The sequence below is a fragment of the Streptopelia decaocto genome (assembly GCF_964273445.1).
Source record: "Streptopelia decaocto genome assembly, chromosome: Z".
Taxonomy (NCBI): Eukaryota; Metazoa; Chordata; class Aves; order Columbiformes; family Columbidae; genus Streptopelia; species Streptopelia decaocto.
In genome coordinates this window covers 68120526-68145004 of record NC_138657.1, presented here as the reverse complement: position 1 = coordinate 68145004, position 24479 = coordinate 68120526, and the positions used below count along the sequence as shown (strand labels likewise).

Sequence of the window (24479 nt, the reverse complement as noted above, 5' to 3'; positions counted from 1 at the left end):
GACAGCAGTAGCATGGAGGTGGAAAAATAATTACAAACTCTCATACTGTACATTTGCATAAACTACTTCATGCCAATTTCAGAATGTGCATGGCTGTTCAGAGTAAGTTAAAACCAAAAAGTTTCATATTAGGAGTCAAAGTCCTGCTGGAAAGGTCAGAAAGCAAAGGGTGATAGAAAGTTCAGTTTGAAAAGAGAGTTTAATGTATATCCAGTTAATTAGATTAATTTTGTAGTCTGTCAGCAACTTTTAGTTGTCTGGGCTCTTTTACCTCAAAACTGAGACTTTTCCAAAGTGCTTGGTGCTGGTTGATGTTGCTCCAGCTGAAGGCAAAGGTAAAGTGTGCTCTGATGTTCACACAACCCTGAATGCTTCTGAAATTTTCAGTTCTGCACTGAGGTCCATGCAAAAGGTGGTTATATAAACAGGGTTTTATTTTTACTCTAGCACTATGTTCAGGAATACTTTAAGCACATCTTCTGGAAAATGTTCAGAGGTTCCTAGGCAGAGGGACTCTGAAAACACCTAGTGAAGAAGTTAAAAAGTTGTGAATCATCCTGTTCGACAAGAAGAAATTATTATTATTTTTTTTCCTGAAGTATGTTATTTGTATGCCTAGTTAGAGCTAGAGGGACAAATGGCCTGTAATTGTTACCTTCTTCACAAATGCATGGGTTTCAGGTGCATTTGAAGTGGGAAGCAGAATTAACAGAAATAATTCAACAATGTGTTCTGTTTTCTACGTGACTGATGCAAAGTTCAAACTGATACAGGATGCCAGTGTGCTTTCGTATGGTATTAGAAGGAAGCAGCAGTAGGACTTTCATATTGCTCCCAAAGTGAGTAGTTGGTCATCTACCTTGCCAAGCTGTGTGCCTTCCCAGTTCTTCCCTGATGTACTAGGATTAGTTGGGATGGGAAGAGGGGTGGAAAGAGACAGAGTTTCCCATGGTTGGATGCAGCTTTTGGATTTTCTGCCTTTGCTGTGTGTTCCATCTCGTCTGGCCAGCAGCGTGGAACGAACTAGCCTGTCATGCCTGTCCTGTGCTTTCAAGCTCTTTGCTGTTGTGGTAGGGTTGGCCATATGCTGGGTCAGTCTGTGTGTTTTGTTTTTCTGTTCAGTCCTTAGACTGGGATTTCTCTGGGCAGGGACTTTGTGCTCACATGTATTTGCTCAGTGTCTGCAACAGTTGGTCCCTGATGTCACATAGGATATGAGAATAATAAGTACATATATTTATATATATATTTTATATATTTTAAAGCAAGTCAACTGAAAGAGGTAACTAGTTTGTTTTAGTTAATAATTGCATGTCAAAATGGATGTTCATTTTCTGTTAATATGCTTTATTGCAGAAGTTTTCTGACCTGCATATGTGAACAGATGATTCCCAAGCTTCTTAATTCCCCTGTTTGATTTTTTGCACAAATATAAATTGTGTTGACATTGACAGCAAAACACTGGATGGCATTTTTAATGACAGAACAGCAAGAATGTTCATACATTTTGGTACTGTGTAGTGCTTGAAAGTATTTTATTTTATTTTATTTTATTTTATTTTATTTTATTTTATTTTATTTTATTTTATTTTATTTTATTTTATTTTATTTTATTTTATTTTATTTTATTTTATTTTATTTATTTTATTTTATTTTATTTTATTTATTTCTTCTTTCTGATAAAGACATCCAGGCTATTTTTATGTAGGAGTTCCAGAATTAGATGATACCCCATTCTCCACAAGTATTGATCATTTTGCCACATGGAACTTTTTTCTGCCTTACCTTTTGTCAGTTGGATAGTGCACTAAACACAACTTTAAGACCGTGCGTGACAAGTTAAAGAAGATTGTGGCCATGTGGTTCAATGTGCTGATTTGATATGAACTTGATCTGCTCTGAGACTGTTTAAAAGCATTCGTAGATCAGTTCTGCACCAGCCAGATCAGGTACTGTCTCTTTTCCTGCTGCTGACATACAGCAGGCATAAAAAATACAAAGCCATCATAAGCTCTGTGCTGTATGCTGTCACTAATTGAACAAAGATGAGACTGTGTGCTCAGATCTTGTGTGGGTCAAGTTAGTGTGGCTGGATGTTGCTTATGGTGATGTGTAAATGGTCTTGCTGCCAGCTGTACCTTTAAATGAGAGATAAATGTTGTTTCAACTGTATCACTTAGCACCCTATGCTGAGGAAGAGGTTAGTGGATGCTTTCATTTTCTTCATCTTTATGATTTGCAAGGGTCATTTTGGGGTTCTCTTGCTCGACTGAATTCCTGCAGCCAAGTTGTGGGGGAGATCAGCACCTACTTGTGATTGTATGAAGAGTCTGAGTTTCTGTGTTTGGTGCTAGGCTATATTACTGAAATGGCTAGTTGTTCAAGTTACACTTTATTTATGTGCCTTTTGATCTTCTGTTATGAGTTAATCCCTTCAGCACCCTACTAGTGTTTGTTTCTTTGCCCTGCCATCACCCTATATACCAGTATAACAGTGCAGTGTGAAAGATTCATGAGACACCTGCATCACAACATGCTTTTCAGACCACCTCCTTGCTGCACGCTGTGCTGTTTGCTGGTGGCCTAAAATTGTACCAGGCTTCCCTTGCAACACTGGTGAACCGTAACCTCCTGCTGTGTTTGTGCTTGACATCTTTTTGGGGATGGTGCTTTCCAGTAATGCAAACAGGAGGAGCTGACTGAAGCTAAGCGTAAAGTGAACGGGTGACTGGGCGGGTGCAACACTAAAACAAGGACTGAAGAGGGCATTTCTAGTGGTAAGATGATGCCATAGAAGGTAAATACCTGGAAACACCTGGTCTTGTTGCATGTACACTGAATGCAATGCATTGATATGCCTAGTACATGTTTCTTTTTAACGTGGATGATGTTAGAGGCAATTTAGCAGTGCAGAGCAGAATAAAGACCTACAGACATGTATGTCATTACCTGTTATGGGTTTCTTCTATTTAGAGGAATTACATTTGATTTTGCTGTAAATAAGCTGTATTTTAGATTCGTGCCTTTTTTTTTTTCCCCCATTCTGAGGGATTCTGAATCGTTTTCCTAGGGCCAAATCTTGCAGTTCTCAACAAGAAATTTGTTCTTTTGCCTGTGTCTGCAAAGAGAGGGACACCTGTGTTGAGGCTAGTGAGAAGGCAGGAGGTGTAGCTTATTTAGAAGCATTAGCTTTGGGAAAATGTCAGTGCATGCAAGCTCAGAAACTCTCAATACAGCACATATACTTCAGTTTGTCAGCTGAGGGACAAGTATTGCAATAAGCTTGACCAAAACCCACAAGGTTTAAGGCTGATCTCCCATTAAAACCCAACAAAAGAACACACAACCCTTCATCTCTCCTCCTCTTCTAAACAAAAACATAATGCAGCTCCAAAGTCCTCAAAGAGCTCAATTTGTGCATGGAAGCAGTTGTACAGAAACAAGGAATATACTGAAGATAATGAGTAACTGGATATCTGTAATGAGTAGAAGGTCAGAAGGATTTAAGTCAATGGACAGATATCCTTGAATGTCAGCATCCTTATCTAAACTAACTTGCTAAGTCTGCAAAGTTCTACTAATTGGTGTCCTGAAAGTGAACTAGCTAATTATAATATGAAAACCATACCCTTACTCTGGAATTTGCCCACTGCCCAGAGAAAACCCCGATCCACTGAACATGTGCAATTAATTTTTAAGACACTGTATTTTAAAATGAAAGTGAGAAGACTCTTAGCCAATTAACACGTAAGTAGGAATGCATATGTATCAGAAAGGTGGCATTCAATACACACCAATGTATAAATAACCGATGTCTGGGAAACTGAGGTGTGCTAGTTTAGTGGATTAGTGCCTAGCACCCCATTCTGCACAAAACTGTAAGTAAACAAAGATCTTGACTCTGTGTGTGGAGTGGTCATTGCAGACTGGGTTAAGAACCCATCTTTGGGACAATGGTATCACCCAGCTCTCATGTTAGCCAAGGCTGAAGACTTGTCAGGTCCTTAGAAAAAAGCTAAAGTATGTGCCAGCTGTGGCAAGTGGGAGAGGCCACACAGGGAATTGTTTGGGTGGGTAGAAGTTCCCAGTGTTTTGCATTAGTGACTGTGCAGGGGTTGTTTTCAGAACAGGGTGGACAAAAGCCATCTTTGAGGAATAACTTGGGCAGTGTTGATCCCACCTAGAGGCAGGGGAGTCAGCTAGTTGACTTCTTAGGATCTCTTCTGGCCTTCTTGTTCTTTATTCCTGGAGTGTACTTTTGTCACTGTTTTGGATGTAGCAGAACACTTTATTGTTTTCCAGTTTATTTGCACCACTTAGCAGTCAAAGAGGTGGCAATATCTTCTGCCAGCACTTATTTTTCCTTTTAAAAAGGTGCCACATCTAAACCAAAGCGGTGAACTTGCTGATATTTCATAGCAAAAGATGGCAGCTTATTGATCTTCATTAGGATATTTCTCTGTTAGTGCTTTTCTTTTCAAGGTTGTGCTGGGACCTTGCTAGAAGCATCCTTCAGGTTATACTCTGGGATGCAAGTGGTCACTGAACCCTTTTTTCTCACTCTTTTGACAAGAACAGAGAGCTTCCTCAGCTGCTAGTTTTGGGCTTCCCTTGTGCTCTCTTGCCCTGAGCAAAGCTGAGGAGATGCTTCTGACTTGTGCCCAGGAGTTTCTGCGCAAATACTTCCTCTGCATTTCTCACAAAGCTGTCTCATGCAGAAGAAGTACCTACAAATACTTGTTCTGTAAAGCTAGTGTTGTTTGGAGAATCTGCTGTGGCACATTTCCCATGTGCAGATGGTGTCTTGTGCACAGGTGCAGAGGCTGAAGGCCATTATTTTACCTGGTAAATCAGCAGAGGACATGGCTCTTCAAAAAGCAACCACATGTACGTACTCATTTTTTATAAAAATCTGTATATAGCCTTTTGGGCAATGTCTGATACTAAATATGACCATATCATCACATACCTTTTCTCCAGTTTGTATATGGAATTATGCTTGTTCTGTGTCCTGGTTTTGGATAAAACAGGATCAATTCTCTGTCAGTGAATTTTCCTTTCAGCTAGGTTCTTCTAAATAACTGCATTTTTCTGAAGTTGGCTGCAGTTTTTCAGACAGTGTTTGCCCCAGAGTTGATAACACCTGCTGTTTACAGTTTTACTGACCTAATGGTAGGAATTGTATGCAGAAAAGGCCCACGTTTGTCTTTTATTGCTATAGCAGCCAAGGTCGCTGGTAGACCTCTTATGTCCCATAAGTGAGGGCTTGTACAAGGGTCATACTTGCAGGGAGGGGCAGACAGAACAGGTGACCAAATTGACTGAGAAGGTATTCCATGCCATCCACGTTATACTCAGTTTAAAGCTGAGGTATCATGAGGGTCTTTGTCGATGACCGGCTTCTGAAGAAAACCCTGCGTGTTCTCCTGTCTGCAGTACTCATCCTGGTCCCAGTCAGTGCATCACTGAATCCAGTTCCCGTGTACTGCAGCATCCAGTCCAGGACTTCCTAGTGTCTGCCTGCAGCGCCTGACAGGCGCCAGCTGCTGCAGACCGCTCTGGTCCGGGAAATTCAATATTGGTTCTGTGTATCTTTGTATTATTTTCTTTCATTACTAATGTTTTTGTGTGTGTCTTGTTTGTTTGTTTGTTTTTGTTCTTTTTCTTCCAGTTTTTCAACTTTTTCCTTAATGGGAAGGCAGGGATATTAACAGAGAACATCTGCTGCACTTCAGCATTGTCCTGCAATAAATGGTGAAATTCTTTTACTCTGGACAGAAAATAAATTAATTATACTCAGTTTCTTCTTCTCTTAAATAATTCAACTGGGGAAAACCCTCCTATTTTCGTGTAAGATGTTATTAGCTGTGCAGTTAGAAAGCTAATGCTTACAAAGAAATGTTCAGCGTTATCTTTGACTTAGTTTCTCAGCTCGTTACTGCTTTCTTTCCCTGGGCATAACTGTTGTATCATTCTGTGTTTAGCCTTGAATCCCATTGCATTGCATTTAAATAGGGCACACACTTTCTTAAACAAGTCCACAAAAATGTTTACTGCAGTCTGGCTATGAGAAATCCCTAGTGAATGTTATCAAAATATAATTGAACATTAGAAAGGCACATTTATAACTTTGTCCATGTTATTAGTTATTTAAGTATGGTTGTTTTGTGTTAAACCACTCTTGTTATTTGTGATTTCCCTACTGCTTCTTTAGCATCTTTTGCGTATGATTATTCAAAGTTGCAGGTAAGCTTCATTACAAAGGTCACGTGGCTGCTCAGGGAAAATATCTTGCTATTAGTCTTATCTAAGCACAAGTAAAATATATTTAAACAATTAATCTTAAAATACAAAGATATTCCGAAGTTAGTCTTTTGAGCACTGAAGGAATATGATGATAAATTGTAGTGGCTACTAGTAGCTTACATAGATGAGAGAAAAAGGTCCATTATTGCTGGCAATATTTGGGAACTCACATTTACTTTGAGATGTTGGGACTTGCCTTTTGGCAACAAAGGACTTTTTTTTTTTCACCCCTGCACGTAGATATTTTCCTTGAGCATGTAATTACATATATGGAATCTTTTTATACCATTATACTTACAAATAACACTGAAAACACTGAATAAAACATTATTTCTCAAGCTATTATGTTGCTTATATAGTTTGGTAAAGACGTTTTTAGTGTACTTTACAATCTGCGCTAAGGGTATCTCAGAATGGAAATAATTATTTTTTATGGTAAAAGGCTGTTGGAAAAATAGTTTTACCCAGGCTGTGTATGTAAGGATAGGGACCGGTCATTACATTTTCAGTGTTAGCCAGCACAGTGGCCTGGATTTGGAAGCCCACCTAAGATCTAAGGAGCTCTTCTCCTGAGGCTGTGGGGGGACAGGTCTTTGCTGCTCCCCACATGGCACATGTGGCTCAGGGGACTCTGCTGTTGCTCATCCATCTCTGTCAGCTCTCGAGTGCCTTAGAGAGACCAAAGGAAAACACATGTGTGAAAAACCTGTTTGATTATGTTGAAAGAGAGCATAGACCTATAAATCTTGTTCAAAACACAAACCTTCCTAATCTCCTCCTTGGCACTGTTGCCAGGGCAGTGTTTTCACTGGTAATTAAAATGCTTTCCTTTATGGATCCCAGAGAGGTCAAAGCTGCCAAACACTTGCTCACCAACAGGTTTAATGCATGTACAGTGGGGCTGGAGTCTCTTTTTACTGGCCCCATAGCTGCAACCTCTTCTTCCAGATACTCCCATATGCTTTTTTTTAAAAAAAAAAAAAAAAAAAAAGGTCTATGTGGACCCCAAGAAGCATGCTTAACCATACATAAATGTAGAAATAAACCTAAAACTCCTGCTACATTTTTCCAGGTTCATCTGGATATAAATAACCTTGTTAGGGAGAGGAAAGAGTGTGAGAGAGGTTGAACTGTTGCTAGAGAAATGAACTAGTGAAAATAATGTCAAAGACACCTAGCAACTGGTGGATTCTTGGGAATCTGGCCCAGCGGGGTCCTCTGGGCCCACGCTCTCACAGCTGCTCTGTATTCAGGTCACTTGCCCAATTTTCCAAAGATGAGGTGCATGTGTGACTTATCTAGTTTGGGTTTTGGTACCTAGAGAATAAGTGTTAAGCCTAAATTGATTCTGTATTTAGAAAAATACACTATTTTGGAAGAAATTTGCTAGCTGGGATGTGTTTCCAGCTTTAGTGTCTGGAATGGGCTCAGAAGTGTCCTTTCTAGTACAGCATCCCCATTTCAGGTAGTGCATATGTCATAATTTATTTCTATTGTTTTTTCTCTTTTGTACTGACATGTGAATTAGGTCTCAACTACCTAATTTTAAATGCTGATAACTGTAATTTTAGTCTCTTCATGCTTTAGTGATGGGTCAGTGCCAAAGGTTTTTGCAGAGTTGAGAAGGTGCTTTGCTTGTGCCCTGCAGAATGGGGTGCGAAGCAGTGGAGAAGTGCTTTTCCCAGGTGTGGTGAGAGTGATACTGAACAAGTGTCTTCTGTGACTATGAATTCCTCATGGAACTCCTCATAATGTGTTTCACCGTTGATTACTTACACTATTTAATTGTTATAAGTCTAGTCAGTGTATGTTTTGATTGAGAGCCTGGGTTGAGCACTAAGGCTCTGACAAGAAGCAGCTCGGTTATAAAGAGGTAGCATCTCCCACAAAGCTCTTGGGAATGCCTTGTGAAGCAGAGAGGCATTGCTTTGGTGGAGGAATATGTTGCTGAGTCTCGTTTCAAGATCTGGCTTACTTTCCTCCTTCCTGCATGCCTTGCTAGGAAAGGAGGAAGAAGATGGAGCTGGGATTGCTCCCACTTCTCTTGCTCTCCAAGTCCATTTTTCTGCAAATCTCTGCACAGGTAGTTCCTGATGCAACCTGCTCCCTGGGCTGGTCTTGCCCAAGGGAGCCAGGAAATAAATGCCTCTGCAGAGAATGGATGTAATGGAAAGATACAAATTATCCATCAGATTTAAGCTGATAAAATAAGCCCTTTTCTCAAAGAACGTAGTTCTCAATAAGACAGTAGATTGCCTCTATGCAGAACTCATAGCATGGTAAAGTCAATGCCCTTGAGTGTTCTGCATTTAAGTGCAGGTAAATCATACATGCCAAGACAGAGTGCAAAAAAACTAAAGTCACATCCTCTTCGTCCTTCTCCACCCTGAAAGGCTGCATTTTGGTCTGGCTTGGGAGCTGGCTGAATCCTTCTGCCTTTTCCCACTGTAGAGTCTGGAGGAGGAGGCTCACAGCAACATCACTATCTCCAATAATTTTTCTAGCTGTGAGTGTTCTAGAATTGACTGTAGATGATCTTTGTTTGAAGGCAAAAAAAATTGAATACTTGTAACAAAGTTGTCTTCATGCAGACTAGCTGAGCAACATGCTACCGTGCTGTCTCCTTGCAGCTCATTTCACAGCTGTGAAAAGAAATGGGAAAGCATCCTTCATGTGTGCGTGGTCATACATGGGGACACCTCTTGCTGCAGCAGTAAAAGCATTCTCAGAGTTCAGTGGTATTTTTGTTCATGTGTGTGTAATGAGTGACCCTCTGCCAGCAAAGTTTGGAGGGAAGTGCAAGTGGCTGTAAGAATGGGAAAGACTGGTCTGCTAAATAAACATATCTGAGCCAGCAGTGCAAAGGGGTTGTGGATGCAGCCATCTCCATCAGTTGCATCTCTTTGTGATATTTTCTAGCTGCATTATAGCATCTTTTTTTTTTTAATTAATGCATATATTTGAGGATGTAGATTATATGCTACATATGCAACATACTGTCTAGTAATTAAATTAACTGTACAATAACTATATTAAAATCTGTAAAAAAGATTTAGCAAATACAGGAAAGAAATTGATAAAACATAGTATGAGGTTCTTCTTTCTGGTTCCACACTGTCCTATGAACACCATTTCTTTAGAATCATATAGATCCCTGGTGCTTTTCTTAGAAGTATTGCTTTACATTCAAACATGGCAATAAAAGGTATAATTCTGCACTGAGGGAAGAAATGCTTAAATATTCAGGTTGAAGTGGAGTATTATATACATTTTGAACAGCAATGGCATTCTTGTTAGCACAAGATATATTTTCAGAAGGGTAGCTGGCATATCTTACCTTAAAAAGATCAAAGTTCCCATGGAGCTTGGCCTTCCCAAATACAGGCTGAGATAGGCTGTGCTGTGTGTAGATCTGGAGCTAGGTAGAAGGCTGTAGGTCAGAGGAGAGGATGAGGAGGGCAGAATGGCTGATGTTTGGTGGAAGAGAAGTTGTCCTGTGAGAGGGCAGGCAGCGGTGTCGCTGTCATGAGGCATGGCCAGGTAGGATAAGTGTTGTGTGAAGCAGAGGAGAGACAGGAAGGCATCAAAGCAAAGCGGTGAACTCCAGCACTAGTAGGATCATAGAATCATAGAATGTCCTGAGTTGGAAGGGACCCACAAGGGTCATCAAGTCCAACTCTTGTCCCTGCATAGGACAGCCCTACAGGTTGCAAGTGTAAGGACTTTCAGGTGGTGAAAAGGGGAGATGACATAACTGCACCAAGGGTATTTTGAAAAGGAATAGGTGAGAATAAAAAAGATACTTTGAATCTAGAGCAAAAGGCATTTGTGCTGACCTGAACAGCAAAACGATGCATATTTTAGCAGTGGTAGTAGGGAAGAAGATGATGGAATTGAGCAATGTAAAATGGGAATGTTTGAAGACAGAATGGATGTGAAGACAAATGGGAAGTGCTGGAGGTGATGATAGGAGTGTGTTCTTTGTGAAATAGCTAAGGTTCTGATGCCAGGTGTGGTAGTCGTCCGGCATCAAAAAAGGTACAGCTTAATATTCCCTTGTGAAAGTAACTTTCTCTGTTCTCCTTCATTCCTCCCTAGTAATACAGGGTTTAACCCTCTTTTTGGATCAAGTGGGATTTTCCAAATTATTTGCTTAATTGTTTGACCAGATACAAGCTAGCTGCCAACTTGTCTTCTATCTGTAGAACCCTTGCTTAAATTATCAGCAATTTCTTCTTCTGGAGGGCTGTAAAGGAGTAGTTTAAGAAAAACCTGTGTTTTATCATACCCATGAGCTTTCCACTGAATCTTTTCCCCTTTTGGTTTTTTCCTTCACTCGTTATAAGACAAGGAATTGAGAAATTAACTCTCATGCCAGTACATTGGGCAGTGTTATCAGTTTAAGATGTTCCTGTGAGTCTGGATTAACATTTTTTAAAAAAGATAAGTGTAAGCCAATGGATACAATTCGAGCTTGGTTTTGTGTGTGTGTGTGTTTGTTTTTAAGAGTAGACTTATGAATTAAGAAATTTTGCCACAAAGTATCTCCCTTTTTTCAGGTACTTAATGCAAAGAAAGAATGAAAGCTGGCTGGTTATATAGTCCTTCAGCATCAGGGATCCAGAAGGTATAGAGGTGGTTTGGGAGTTGTGACCCATATGGAAGTTCTGTTGTGCTCCTGTGCCCAGGCTTCTGTCAGCTAAGCACCCACTGGAGCAGTCTGTGGAGTGCTTGTAGTTATTTCAGGGGCTTATCCTGTTCCTATCTCGCCAAAATAGCCATCCTCTTGTATTACACAATGGATGGAAAGTGCTATTCACAAGTAACAAAAAGATAAAAAAAGAGTGATGATAAATTACAGATAATAATAGAAGAAAAGCAATTCTGTGTATAACAGCGTAAAAAACAAAGAGAAATAGGAGAAAACACTTGGTAGTTACAGTAATACTTCAGACTACTAAAAAGAGATGTTTCAGTTTCTGGGGATGACAGACACATTTGCAGGCTATGTTGGGCTCCTAATGTTACTTGCATCTATCCTTATGAGAACAATCCTATCTAAGGAAGATTTTGTGCCTGAAACCAGCCTTTGCCTCTTCACCCCTAGTTCAATAGAACTGCTTGTATTTAAGAGAAAAACAAATACAGGATTTGCATTGTTGCAAGCAAGGAAAAAGATGTCCTTGGGGAAGACAGGCGATGATGTGACATTGTGGGGGCTGGCAAGATTCTCACTGCAGTAAAGTATATGTTTGCTGTATAATGAATGTAGGAAGGAGCCTGATTCTCCTTAGTCTGGTCAGGGGCACAACGGAAATTCAGCCACGGGAATTTCTGTGCCACTGTGTCATGCTTTGGTGCAGGTTTTTACCAAACTTGTTTATGGAGCTGATGTAGTTAGAGCTGGTGGTAAGTTTTGGATAGAGGCAGGGTAGTCATCCTTCAGAAACACAGACGACTGAGATATTATTCTGCAGTGTGTTTTCCAGAAAGTACCATTTCTGCCAGATGTTGGGGCAATTCAGTCTTATTTGGAACAACTGTGGCAGGCAGGGACGGTCATGGAGCATGTTGTCCTTCTCTTCAAGGAAACACAACTGCATCTAAATTTCCTTCCTCAGACATGTCAGACACTTGTTATTGTTTGCTGCTTCTCAGATCCCTTTCCTGTTCTTTTCTGAAGCTATTGTATGACAGATTTTTCTTGGCTGGTTGCTTTCTATTTACTATAAAGAAAACCATGGACAGATGTCTGGGAACTAGTATTCTTTGAAACCGGCAGAGTCAGTTGTAGAATTACATCAGTACTTTTGTTTTGTAAACTGAGTCTAAGATCATTTCAGCCACTTCGGAATTTTTATTTTTCTTAACACAAAGAATGCTTTTGTAAATAGCAAAATATTGAGGTTGACTAACTCACTTATTCAGATGCATTTTAAATTAAAAGTCAGTTATGTGAGTCAGGATGAAGGAATTAATTAAAAGATGTTATTTAAAAGGCAATTTATAAAATCACCTTTGCTCATGCAGGCATAAAAACTGTTATTTTCTAAGTGGAAGCAGAAAACTGCAGATTTGTCATTGTGTCACAACCTCTGTATAGCAGAGTTGAGAAGGTTATAATAAACTTGCATGTGAAGTATATATCAATGGGTTTGTTGGAGATGAGAAATTTACTGGATGTTTCTGAAATTGCCTTCATTTTTCAGGGACAAGTGACTATAAATGCAAAATTTGAGAAAGATATTTACCTCCCAGAGGATGCTGAGTTTTACTTTGTTTATGATGGATCCATGAAGAGGCACATAATGTTTGCTGAGCGAATTAGTGACAATGCTCTTCGGTCCGTTGTTCCAGGTGAGTGTTACCTCCTCTCTACATTTTTCATCTCTCTGCTATAGCCCACCCTCATTTCAAAGCTGGGCACAGCTGGACAATATGGTATAACTCTGTTTTATGGCCCGCAAGGGAGGAAATGCAGGAATTGAATGGTGATCTTTAGATCCAGGCTGAGTTTGACTGACCACAGGTAAGTCTGACTTTCATAGCAACCCACACCAGCACAATGTCGGGTGTAGACAGTGTTAGGGGCAGGGCTTGCGTAGTTGAGTGTGCATTGAAGTGCATCATTTTTAATCTGAATTAGTTCTATGTCATAACTGTTTGCCTCCAGGCATCCCAACACCTGCAAAAGTCATGTTTTTGTCTAAGCCTTCCCTGGGTGCTGCACTCAGCCCAGCTTGCAAGGCCCTCATGGTGGAAGCGTGCAGTGCTTTGAGCTCTGCTGGAGCTACACACGGTGCAGAGGTGTCAGGGGAACCATTCTGGGGGTGCCTCACTGCAAACAGGGGCAATTTGTGCTGCCTCGGCTCTCTCAGTGTCTTGACGTTGTTCCTCTTGTGGATGTAATATAAACCTTGCTTGTCAGCTTTGTGCTGTGCTTTGTGACCTCTTCGCTTGTGTTAGTAGATGTCTGTAGACACAATGTACCTATGCAGCAGGATCTGCTTGTTATTTGTTCTTGTTTTCTGAAGGGGATTTGGAGTCTGAAAATAACCAGTGAGTACAAAAAGGAAAAATACACCACTGTTACATGGTGGCTTCTTTAATCCCATGAATGGTAAAAGATTGTAATGGAATACATCTGGAGAATATGCAATCTTTTTTTTTTTTTTTTTTTTTTTTAAGAGGCCTAAAATGACACTGTTAAATGACTGCTTCTTGGCTGGGAATTAAAAGAGGAGGCCACAGGCAACACTTAATCACCTGCCTGTTCAAACAGAAACTGTGAACAGATGAAAATAAAAGTGTGAGGTTAACATATAGCCCTACCGTTGTTACTGTTTTTTCATAGTGGCCAAATTAAGAATAAGTGAATGGAGAACACTTTAAAAACCACTGCAGATGTGTTAAGTACATGCTTCCTTCTGCGGTTACTAGATTGCATAAATATTTGTAGTTATTTGGGGCTGTTCTGGAAAATTCAGATTGGTATCTATAGTATGTCATGTTTAGCTTGCACCTCTTTTAGATGTATGACATCCATCCTTAGATGGCAAAGGAGCATGAGGAATGCATGGGGTGCTTTAGGGATTTGAGAGAGAAATGCCCTTGGACTTCAGTGGCTCCAGCTGTAAGTCAGACAGTTGATACAGAATTTAATTAAGTCTGCTAAAAGCATAAAACATACATTTGTTAAAAGGTTTCAGGTTTTGGCCTACATGGGGACACTGATAGGTACAAAGTGCGTGCTAATAAGTAGATATATTAGTCAGAGTTTCTGCCACTCTTTTCAGGGGTGTCTCATTGTTCTTAATTTTTACCTAAGAACCTTCAGGCTTCTGATTTATGGGATTTCATCCTGATGTAGTTATCTCTTCTTTCCATTGTTGCTAAAGAACCTTGACCTAGAATGACTGGCTTTAGAATTAATTATGTCAGTATAATTGGTAGGACTGGCAGTTCACAGTCTAGCAGAATCCAAGTTCATCACCAGAAATGGCTGGTTGATGCCCTATGACAAATAGATGTAATTAGAGGGAAGAATAAAGTAATTCTGGATGAGTCATCAGAGCTCTTAAAGGGGGGAAAAATTAGGAAAAACTAATGTTAATGATTAATTTACATTATAATTACAGGCCATGGATGCCAAGAGGCAGTTTCCGTCTCTGTGTTAATGTACACAAGGGGATACTCACCTGTGGTCCTTGGCAGCTGTCCAGTCACTTACAGAGAGAATCTGTCTTCCAAGTTGTCTCGTTTTCTGGTCGATCATGCCGAACATGTCACTGCTGCTAGTCCCAAGATGTTGCTGGATAAGTTTGGTCTAAGGATAAAAGATTTACAGTCCCTGGATAATGATTTGATGATGGCCATTGCTCATGAAGAGTTGCCATCAACATGGAACATCCTTGGAAGCGGCTCAGAAGGTGGTAAGATTGTATTTTAAGTCTGAAAGCTTCTAACAGTGGTTTGGTGCACAGTTCAGAGCAGAGTATCTCACCGTTTTATCCCAGGTTCTCAACACTTGTGCTTTATTTTGTGGTTATGATGAAAAATTGTTCGAGAGGGCTAATCAGAGATTCAGTTTGTGGCCAGAGGTTTAAAAAGGATAATAATGGCTGTTGTAATTCAGTCTCTCCAGAAGCTGTTTGTGACTTGACTCACTCCGAATGCAGTTCATTATTTATAAATAGACTCTACCTTTGCAAGATTGAAGAGCTGTCTGTTTAAAGAATACAAGTATTGTAGCAGTGAAGTATCTCTGCCATCATTCCAACCAAGTGAGATATTTTAATTACACAGACAAAAAGAAGACAGTCATAAAACAGAAGAATGTGTCACTGTAGGCATTCTGATGTACGGAGTAAACATATTTTTCATCACAGTGCTGTCAGTGTTTATGCTTTATTTATGAGTATGATCATTCTTTGGGGAAAATATAATTAAGCAAATTTTATGGCTTTAAAATTTTTGTTTTAGAGGAAGCGGGCTAAAATACACATGAAACTTTATGTTAGAGTATGCTATTGAAAAATTTTGTAAAAAAATCAGGTGGAATTTTCCTGGTTTCAGGTTTCATTGCAAACAGAAAACTGTAGTTAGGTTTTGCTGAGAGTATAATTTTTTTTGCAGACCCAACTGATTTATAGCTGAGGTTGGAAATAATGTTAAACTTGATGGCTTCACATGTTTTTAATTGAAAATTTGGTACTTCTGGCTGTTTTCCTTTTAGTACTTTAAATTGCTAAAAATTTGAGGACAGGCAGCTTTCATATAAGCCAAACTGAAAAAGAGATTCATGCAAACTTTTGTGAAGTAAAAAAACAGCACTTAGCCCAGTTCTTTGGATGAGGGTGTTTTTCCTGTCCTAAATCTTTCTAATTCTTAATGACAGAAAGCTTGAAATCTGTTACTGCCTTCCTCAAGCATGGCTTTTGCCTCTCTCTTGTAAACAGCTCTTTCAAGAGGCAAGAGAGGAGAGAAAAAAACAACCAAGCCTTTACTTGTTTCCTTTTGGTGTGTAGTAAATATTTGTTCATGTTATGCAACTGCTGGAATGGCTGTTGGACCTTAGCAATGAAGACCTTGATATAAAGCCTGAAGAAATCAGCTGTAGTTTTGTTCGTAGACTTGGCTGAGCTTTCTATCAAAACCAGCTGAAGCCCAACCCAGAAGCATCAGCAGGTTATCAAAGGTACTGAGAGATGCCCAGACAAAGCCACTTGGGTACCTGCTTGCTTGAAACATAGGGAAGTTTCTCTTGGGTTGGATATCAGCTCAGCCAGTACCAGACTAAGCTCTGCTAGGGCAGCTACTATCTAAATAGCAAAATTCTTTAATTTTTAGTTATGTTAATTGTTAATTTTCAGCTCTACTGCAACATTTATATGGAAGAGTGTGTTGTCTTCATGTGATTTTCAAAGGACTTGTAGGTTTTTTTGTTTCTATGTCTTTTCCATACTTTGTTCACTTCTCATTTTTGAACATTATACATTAAGGAAATTTTAATAAAGCAGAAGAGCAAGCATGTGTGCTCCAGTCACTATACAAAGTCTCTGTGAATGTTTTAAATGTGTCTTGAGCATGCTGCATTAGTGGTTGCTTCATGGGCACTGTTGCACTGATGAGGTGACTTCTCCCTTTTTACCCCAGTTGTTGCTCCTAAATGACGCTTGGATCTTTCCCTTGTTTCTGAGTAAAACAAAAACTGACTGGAATTCCTGGGGCCTGGTAGTAATGCTCATGCACAGCAAAGACCTCTCAATGCATTTGTGCCTAGGCAGTGCTTGCTGGCCATCCTTGTTGAGTGGGGGGCTACCAAAAGCTTTCCAGACTGCTTCTCCTTCAGCCCAAGGCTGGTCAGTCGTTTCTTCTGTCCCTCTCTGAGGTCCAGGCTTCAGGCTTGGGCTGGGCCTGGTGTTGATGGGTTTTCCCTTCAGCTAGGGTACGTGCAGCACAGTAAATATTTTGCTGCCAGTGCCATAGTAGGGTGCAACAGAGGAGGTTGGGGCTGAATCAGGATAAAATGGGTTCTGGCCTTTGAGTGGAAGTTTGCTGTGTCTCCATTAGTGCAGGCCGGTCATGGGGAACCTGCCAGATCCAGACGAGTTGTGACCTGTTGGGGCATATGTCTGTGAGGTCCTTCTAGTCCACCACTTGCAAGAAAATACCTGACTCTGTGCATATGTACAGAAATAAGGAAGGTTGTCATCTCAGAGGGTATACAGTCAGCTTGGCAAGCATGTATCTCAGCCCTGCAGGAACTCAATATTCAGAATTTTACTTTAAAAATCTCTGCATAGGTCTTTTAAAATGTCCCTTTTTGTTTTCTTTTTTTTTCTTCTTTTTTTTTTTTTCTTTTCTTTTTTTTTCCTCACCAAGTTGGTCTATTTTGGTCTCCTTTAAGCAGTTTGTGTATTTTGTCTTCTGCTCCTGTATCCTCTCTCTCTCCTTACTGAAAGTATAGTTTTGATTCTTCTTGGAGCCATATTCTGTTTTCACCTGACTGTGAGAAGCACTAACTCATATTGCTTCCCTGTGCTGTCCCCATCATCTCATCACTGTGTTTTTGTACCCAAAGCCAAGAGGCCGAGTGTAGCCAAAGATTGCATGTAGCTGAGGGAGCTGTATGCAATGCAAGGGAAGGAGTAGGATGGAGAAGGGAATGGACTGGAGCAGGAGGGTTTCAGATCCCAGCACAAATGAGAGGAGGACGAGCAGGAAGTTCTTCATCTTCTACCCTGAGGTGATTAAGGGTTGTCCCAGCACCTTGTTTCTTCCTTACCCTCCAAAAGATCAAACTGTGTGAGAAATAGGGGATTTATGAGGAGCCAGAAAGAGGGTGAGGCTCTCTTTCCGTGCTTGCTGTCTCTGCAACTCCTTGCCCCAAAGCTCTAATGGTGCTTTGACAGTGTCAGGATGTTCTTTTTGGTGTTGGTGTTGTGAACAATGAGGGAGCTATTTCTGTCACTAATTGGGACCTCAAGTTTGTGAGATTCTGTCAGTCTTCAGAGCTACTGGGCTACTTTTTATTGGAAAAACATTACTTTTGAGTGACACATTTCTGGAGAAAATTACTGCACCATCTGGTGTTTTTGGACATTACTCATTTTTATGAGGATTTAGAGACATACAAGTTGATGGAAAGATAGAAGAATAATTTATTCCTAGGAGTTTTAGTATTCAGAAAAAGTGTTTCTGTTCCCTTTATAAGGCATAAAAAAGGCTGGATAAAGAGTGAGCCTGGATTGTCTAGAGAGCATTGCAAGTAATTCAGGAATTTAGTGCAGTTGCTCAGGTCAGGACTTGTTAGCCACATTATTTAAAGTTCAGCAAAAGAAACAAGAACGCACAAACCTTTTGGTAATTCTCACTTTAATAAGTGCCTGTGTGGCAACCAGGAGCTGCCTGCTCACAAAAACTGGCCAGATGTTGCGATCAGCTGGCCCACAAGCAGTTTGTTGCCAGAAGGAACTGAGGACCTGATACAGATGCTGTGCTTAGACATTTATTTGTTGATGGATTTGAATAAAATGGAAGAGGGAGAGGAAGAGGCTGCTTGTCTTGTTGATCCTTCTTAAAGGATATTTTGCTTTTGAAAACTGAATTATTCAGTTTATGAAGCTAATCAGTATTAAATATTAAGCCAAATAACTTGTTACAGCTGGCCAAGAAAAAAGGAGTCTTCCCATCATTTTTCATTGTACTGAAAAAGAAAAGAAAGAATGGTGGAGTGGTTTAATCTGGGTGAGAGAAATGCTTCAAAGTAACTTTTCCTCTCTTGACAGGATCAGGTTAGATCAGTCTTTTAGGACTGGCAGCCAACAGGGGCCTTGAGGCATAGGTTCAGCAAATTCATTGCAAGCTTTTTGTCCTTGAAACACTCAGGCTTATGTCCCTTGGCTGTTGGAGGGGGAGCACAGGAGAGTGGACCTTGCAAGGAGTTGGTGTTATGTACAGGCGGCTGAGGGCATCTCAGTTTCTGGTTATTTTAAGGGCGTTGCTGGGACGATGCGTTCAGGTGGTATGGCTGACTTAAGTATGCTGGTAATTCAGAACAGATGCTGCTGCCTTTGTCACTGTTCACACTTATTTTCAAAAGCAGTGCCCTTTTAAGTTTAATTTTATTAGTAGAAGCAATAAAATTACAGCCTGAAAAATGAAAATTAATTGTGGATCATAAGGAAGGGAACAGTGTCTATAGTTGTTTAATTCCCTTTCACGAAGAAAGATAATTTCTGGTTTGTTTCATAAATGCTTCATAATTGTTTTCTAGGACTAGGTTCTGTGGAGTGGACTGAAGTGCCCAACCTTGTTGTTTCATAGTCTGCCTTTGGGGAACACAGTTCCATTTTCCATGGCATTTTCAACTTTATTTCCCTCCCCCTGTCCATTTCTTTGTAAATCTTGTTACTCTTTCCACTTGGTGTTAAACACATTCCTGCTAAGCTGACCGAGTTCAAACCTGGCTGGTAAATGTTGTATTTTTGGTCTAAATTAAAGAAAATTCTGTCTGTGTCTTTTCCTCAGTTGGAATTTTAGAGTTCTTTTTTCCTGTGGAAGGAAATGGAGAGGAGGACAACGTGCCTGTTTTCTTTCATGGAATTAGGAAAACACTGGGAACAGCAGATTAATATTTCTGGGTGTGGTGAGACTTGTGAGGAGAGGTAGTATTTTTGGTCAGCCAGTTTATGGGGCCAGAGAAACAGACAAATCTTTGGCCCTGTAGAATTTTCCCCCATTGGAAACTGTACGGGGCAAAGGGAGAAGGATGCTAGCCTGGGCATTAGGAAGCAGGAGAAGTGTCTTCCAGTGCCTGCTGCTGACCAAGAAATCTGTGGCATGAGACAAGATGTTGGGAAGCATGCTTCAACCTGTGAGTCCTCATTGAATGATGATCCTCATCTTTTGGTCTGTGGTAGAAATAGCAAGGAGGATATGTTTTGCCCCTGACCACAAAGGGGCTTTTTAGGACAAGGATCAAGCACTTGAAGGAGATGGTGATATGCAAGGTGACAGTAGAACAAGTACTTTAAGAGATACAAGAGATGAGGTTTCTTGTTTAAGGCAATATATAAGTAGTGGGGCTTGGGAGGTTTTTTGTATCCTGCTCTGCTTCTGGAGAGACCAGGTATGAAGCTGTGGTCTGACCTGCATGCCAGCTTCAGGTCAGTGTGGGGCTGGAGAGCCTTTCTCTGCTCCTGGCTAAGAGAATGTCTCTGTCTGGTGTTGAGCATACCAGTGGTGCTCAATAAACAGCTCAAGGAAGTGTTCAGCTGCAGCACAAGAGAATGAGGAACATCCCTCTCCTAAGAGAAAACATCTCCTGTAGTGTTTTGCATCTTTGCTGGGGTCACCCAAGCAGTAAAGGCAACTGAAACTTCACCTGCTGTTGTAGGTGGTGCACCATGCGCAGTCTTTACCATATGGGAACAGTGGATGGGAGCCTCATCTAACCACCCTGCTGCTGAAACTGCTGGGGAAGGACTCCTTAAGGTCCATCCTTGCCATGGAGTTTAACTTTCCCCCATCTCCTCCTTTTCTTCTGCAGCACTGATGCCTGCTTCCAGGTTTTAGATGTGATGGATGGGGGGGGTATACTTAAAGAAAAGGGGGATGTTCCAGGTATTCGGTAAGTGGAAAGGGGAGATACCACCACAGCCTCAGATGGGCTGTCACATACCTGACTTTATGCACTGCGGCCACTGTCTGTGCATGAAACCACTCGCTGTATGAGTTTAGCTCCTATGTGTGTTTTTGCAGCAGCAGAATGCCCTGAATATGTCCTTATAAACCATCTCATACCTAAAGGAAAAACGAAAACGTGAACAGTAATGCATAAAAGTACAAAGCCAGGAAAAGCTGGAATTTGTCATCGAGTTTTGATGTCTCCCTCTGCTTTTCAAGTCACAAGTCTTGAGGTTTTTTAGTCTCCTTCCAGGAAATGAATGAAATTCATAGCCCAGAAAAGGCTTAGTCATTTATGTCAGAGAGAAATATTTGTTTTTAGTTTATTGTTTTGGACATAGGAAGGGATTCAGGTGCAAGGAAGAACAAAAGGATTTATTTAATGTTTAAAACAGACTGTGTTTGGCTCAGCTCTGTGGAACTCAGAGTGTTTTGGCTGGAGAATCCGGATGCGATGCAAAACAACATCTTGATAGGGCGTATCTTTTACAACACCACCTGCCTTGCAGTAGCTGACCTGTATGAGTCAGCCAGCAGTGCTTCTTTCAAATCTTAGGAATTGTTTGGTTTATGTCTTGATGGAAGAGGGTGTTTTATACCAATTAAATACGAATATGTTAAAGAAGCCTTGTGTTTTCATTTTTTTCCTGATTTTCTTCCTGTTTGCGACTGGATGCAGTTGAATAATTTTTTTTTTTTTCATAATATGTTTATTTTTCTTTTTTTTTTTTTTTTTTTAATCCCCCTCCCCCCCAATTTTGGCACATTTGAAATCTTTCTCAAGGAAAGGAGAAAGTGAAGTGAAGTGAAAACTGTGGGAAAATGCCATTTGTTCTGTCAAAGTGTGGAGCTATAAGAGGATGTGGTGACTGACAGAGAAGAACCAAAATTGGAAATTGTTCTTAAGAAAAAATATGCTAAAAAAATTAGTTTCAGAAATTTACCTTTTATGTGTGTGTGTGATTTGATTTTTTTTTTTTTTTTTTAATTTTAGGCAAGTCTAGCTTGTTTACTCTTACACTTTTTTGCTTTTTGTACTTCGATATTGCTGATCATGGAGTAGAACCACAGCAGAATTTTTCTGGCAGGGGTCCCTTGAGTTGGCCTAATCCTACCCACTGCTTAGAGCAGAACTAGCTTCAAAGTTACATCAGGTTGCTCAGGGTCAGGATTTGAGTACCTCCAAGGATGGACAGTCTGTAACTTCTCTGATGGCCTGTCCCATTGTTTAACATACTTGTGGTGAAAAATATTTTCCTTATATTGAAAGAACGTATTTGCCTTTCGATTTATTATTTTAAATTTAAAAGGTTGTATTTCAAATTTTAATATCATGAAGCTATTAGTAGTTACTTTATGTCACCAAGTTCTCCTCACTCCTGGGCAAGCCAAGTGGGAGTAGCCAAGGAATACACATTGTCTATAGAGGTGAAGGACGGGTAGGAATGTGAGTGCTGTTTCGAAGTGGATGAGTGGTGAAAACAGCTGATTGAGCTGCCGAGTGGTTCTGCTACCATATGCATTTAAGCTAGCCATGAACAAATCTAGGCTAAGGTTAGATGAAGTTTGTTAGGTTGGACAGATAAAAATTAATTACTGGAATATTTGTGGTGAGATAATAGGAGTTATTATTGTAGAAGATGTTTTAAGACCACAAAGATTAATTGCTGTTTATTAAATTATTTTTAAAACTAGGTTCTTTTGTAGCAAACTTATTCATACTGCTTTGTTTTTAAGACTTGGCTGCCTGAAGAGTAAAATGATTTGATGCAGTGTTGGAACACAGAGAAGGCTCTCCCTGGTTAGGAAAGTCTTCCTAAGGGCTCCCTTTTTACCAAGGGGAAAGTCATAATCTTATTTTGCTTAGAGCAGATTTATCTGGCACTTTCTTTTATTTTTTTTTAACAATATTAAAATACACATTGAAACCCAGTGGACCCGGGCCAAATTTTTAATGAGAGGGTGGGGTTCAAGGTAAAGATTGCCTTTTTGTTTCTGGATTTTTAATCTGAGGATTGGGGTGTGGTTAGTACCTAATCAGATGCTTACTGTGCCTAATACTGTTTGATATATTTTAATGTGTTTTAATTAGATTGGCTTATGTGCTGACTGCTTATTAACACCATACATAGAAAAAATGGCCTAGTTGGAAACATCCTAAGAATCCACTTTGATATCTAAAGTGGAACTTCAGCAGAATTTAAGTACTCCAGGCCAAGGAGCAATTCTGAAAGCTCATGCTTTAATGAAGATTTTAACCTGGAAATGCATAATGTTTGTTTGGGGTCTGTGTTTTGGACCACAACATTTCCTGGGCATCTAAACTGTAACTCCCCAGTGTACATATATATAAATGCACCAGACACGGGAGTGCTGGTACCTGGCACCCCACTGTGCTCTGCTGGGGTCCAGACCGGTGGCATAACCTAGAGTCTGCTGAGTCCTTGCAGTGGAGGCTCTCTAAGTACAGAAATAGCACTGGGGCCAGTGCAAAGCACAGATGATGTTATTGATCTCTATTCAGAAGCACAGCTAGGGAAAGGGAAGATGATGGCACACATTTTCATAGTGTGTCTGAATGGTTAGGGTGTTCTCTGAGCAAGTGAGACACCTGGGCTCCCAGTATAGTTTTTCACATCTTGTGACATGCGAAATGCATCAGTGTCCAAAAATCAGAGACTTCTCCTAGCTGATTGTTGCATTAGAGTCAGGCTGCGGCTTTCTTGGTCTCCTCCTGCCCCATGCCCCTTGGCTTTCCTGCAGTGACCCATTTTCAGTTACTTTGCAATGGAGGGAGAGGGTGTGCTTCCAGCAGATGCGTGATCTGAAGAACTGTGAAGATATGTGTGGGTTCAAATCCCATCTGGCTGAGGAGGAAGTTGAACTGAGGCCTTCCATTTTTGAAGTGTCACATCAGCCATCATTTCCACTATCTCTGGACAGGTTTTGGGAAGCCTGAGCCATGCTCATTTAAATGTTTCTCCATAGAAGAAGGTCTCTGATCCAGGCAGACCAAGGTGTTTGAGGAGTAGTGTTTGGGTGGGCTTTGAAGCTGTGGGTTGGAGTTAGATCCTCATGCCTTTATATTCCCTATGGACTGGCTTTAGCTAGCTACTCGCTCACCTCGTGGATTTTGCTCTGGTGAGACCCCACTTGGAGTGCTCTATCCAGCTCTGGGGTCCTCTGCACAAGACAGACATGGACCTGTTGGAGAGGGTCCAGAGGAGGCCACAGAAATGATCAGAGGGATAGAACACCTCTCCTGTGAGGACAGGCTGAGAGAGTTGGAGTTGTTCAGTCTGGAGATCTTACTACAGCCTTTTTATATTTAAAGGGGGCTTCAAAAAAGATGGAGAGACTTTTTACCAGGGCCTGTAGCAACAGAACAATGGGCAACAGTTTTAAACTGAAAGGGTTTAGATTTGCTAAATACAGATTTGCTATAAGGAAGAAGTTTTTTAGGGTGGTGAGATAGTGGAACAGGTTGCCTGTAGAAGTTGTGGATGCCCCATTACTGGAAGTGTTCAAAGTCAGGTTGGATGGCGCTTTAGGGAAGCTGATCTAGTGAAAGCTGTCTCTGGCCATGTTAGGGGGTTTGGACTGCATGATCTTTAGTGATGTTAGTAACTGAAGTGCAGCAATGATCTTTGTCTCTAAAGACTGAAATTAGAAATATTTTGCAGACCTTTGAGGAAAAAAATGTAGTTCACTACTCTCCTCTGTGGCCTGGGATCCTGCAGCAGATCCTATGCCCAACTGGACATGTTTTTGCCTAGAATCCGAAATGAGAAGACCAAGAAGTTATTTTATTGCCCAAAACCTGGCTAGAAACTAAGTGTTGCATGGGTGAGCTAATGCACCAGTTTATGTGTTGGCTAGCCACAAGTAAAAGGGGAGTTTGAAGATGATTTTGTTTTGTTTTGTTTTGTTTTAAATAATGGGAGACATTTTATATGTGTTCCAGAAATACTTAGGTGGTACAT

At 40.5% G+C, this 24479-nt stretch overlaps 1 protein-coding gene across 12 annotated transcripts in view; it reads left to right on the top strand.

Annotated features, from left to right (window-relative positions):
- ARHGEF28 (Rho guanine nucleotide exchange factor 28) overlaps positions 1–24479 on the top strand; it is a 140218-nt gene that overhangs the window by 14053 nt on the left and 101686 nt on the right. For 10 of the 12 annotated variants that reach the window (XR_014186172.1, XM_082074498.1, XM_082074490.1 and 7 more), the window contains 2 exons: positions 12516–12663; positions 14445–14738. Coding sequence is in view for 11 of the 12 variants with exons in the window: in XM_082074490.1 (XP_081930616.1) it covers positions 12516–12663; positions 14445–14738 (442 nt within the window). In the remaining variant the exon portion in view is untranslated. Of the gene's footprint in view, positions 1–5671; positions 5755–12515; positions 12664–14444; positions 14739–24479 lie in introns of all 12 variants that reach the window. The other 2 variants (XM_082074494.1, XM_082074491.1) reach the window with 2 other exon arrangements.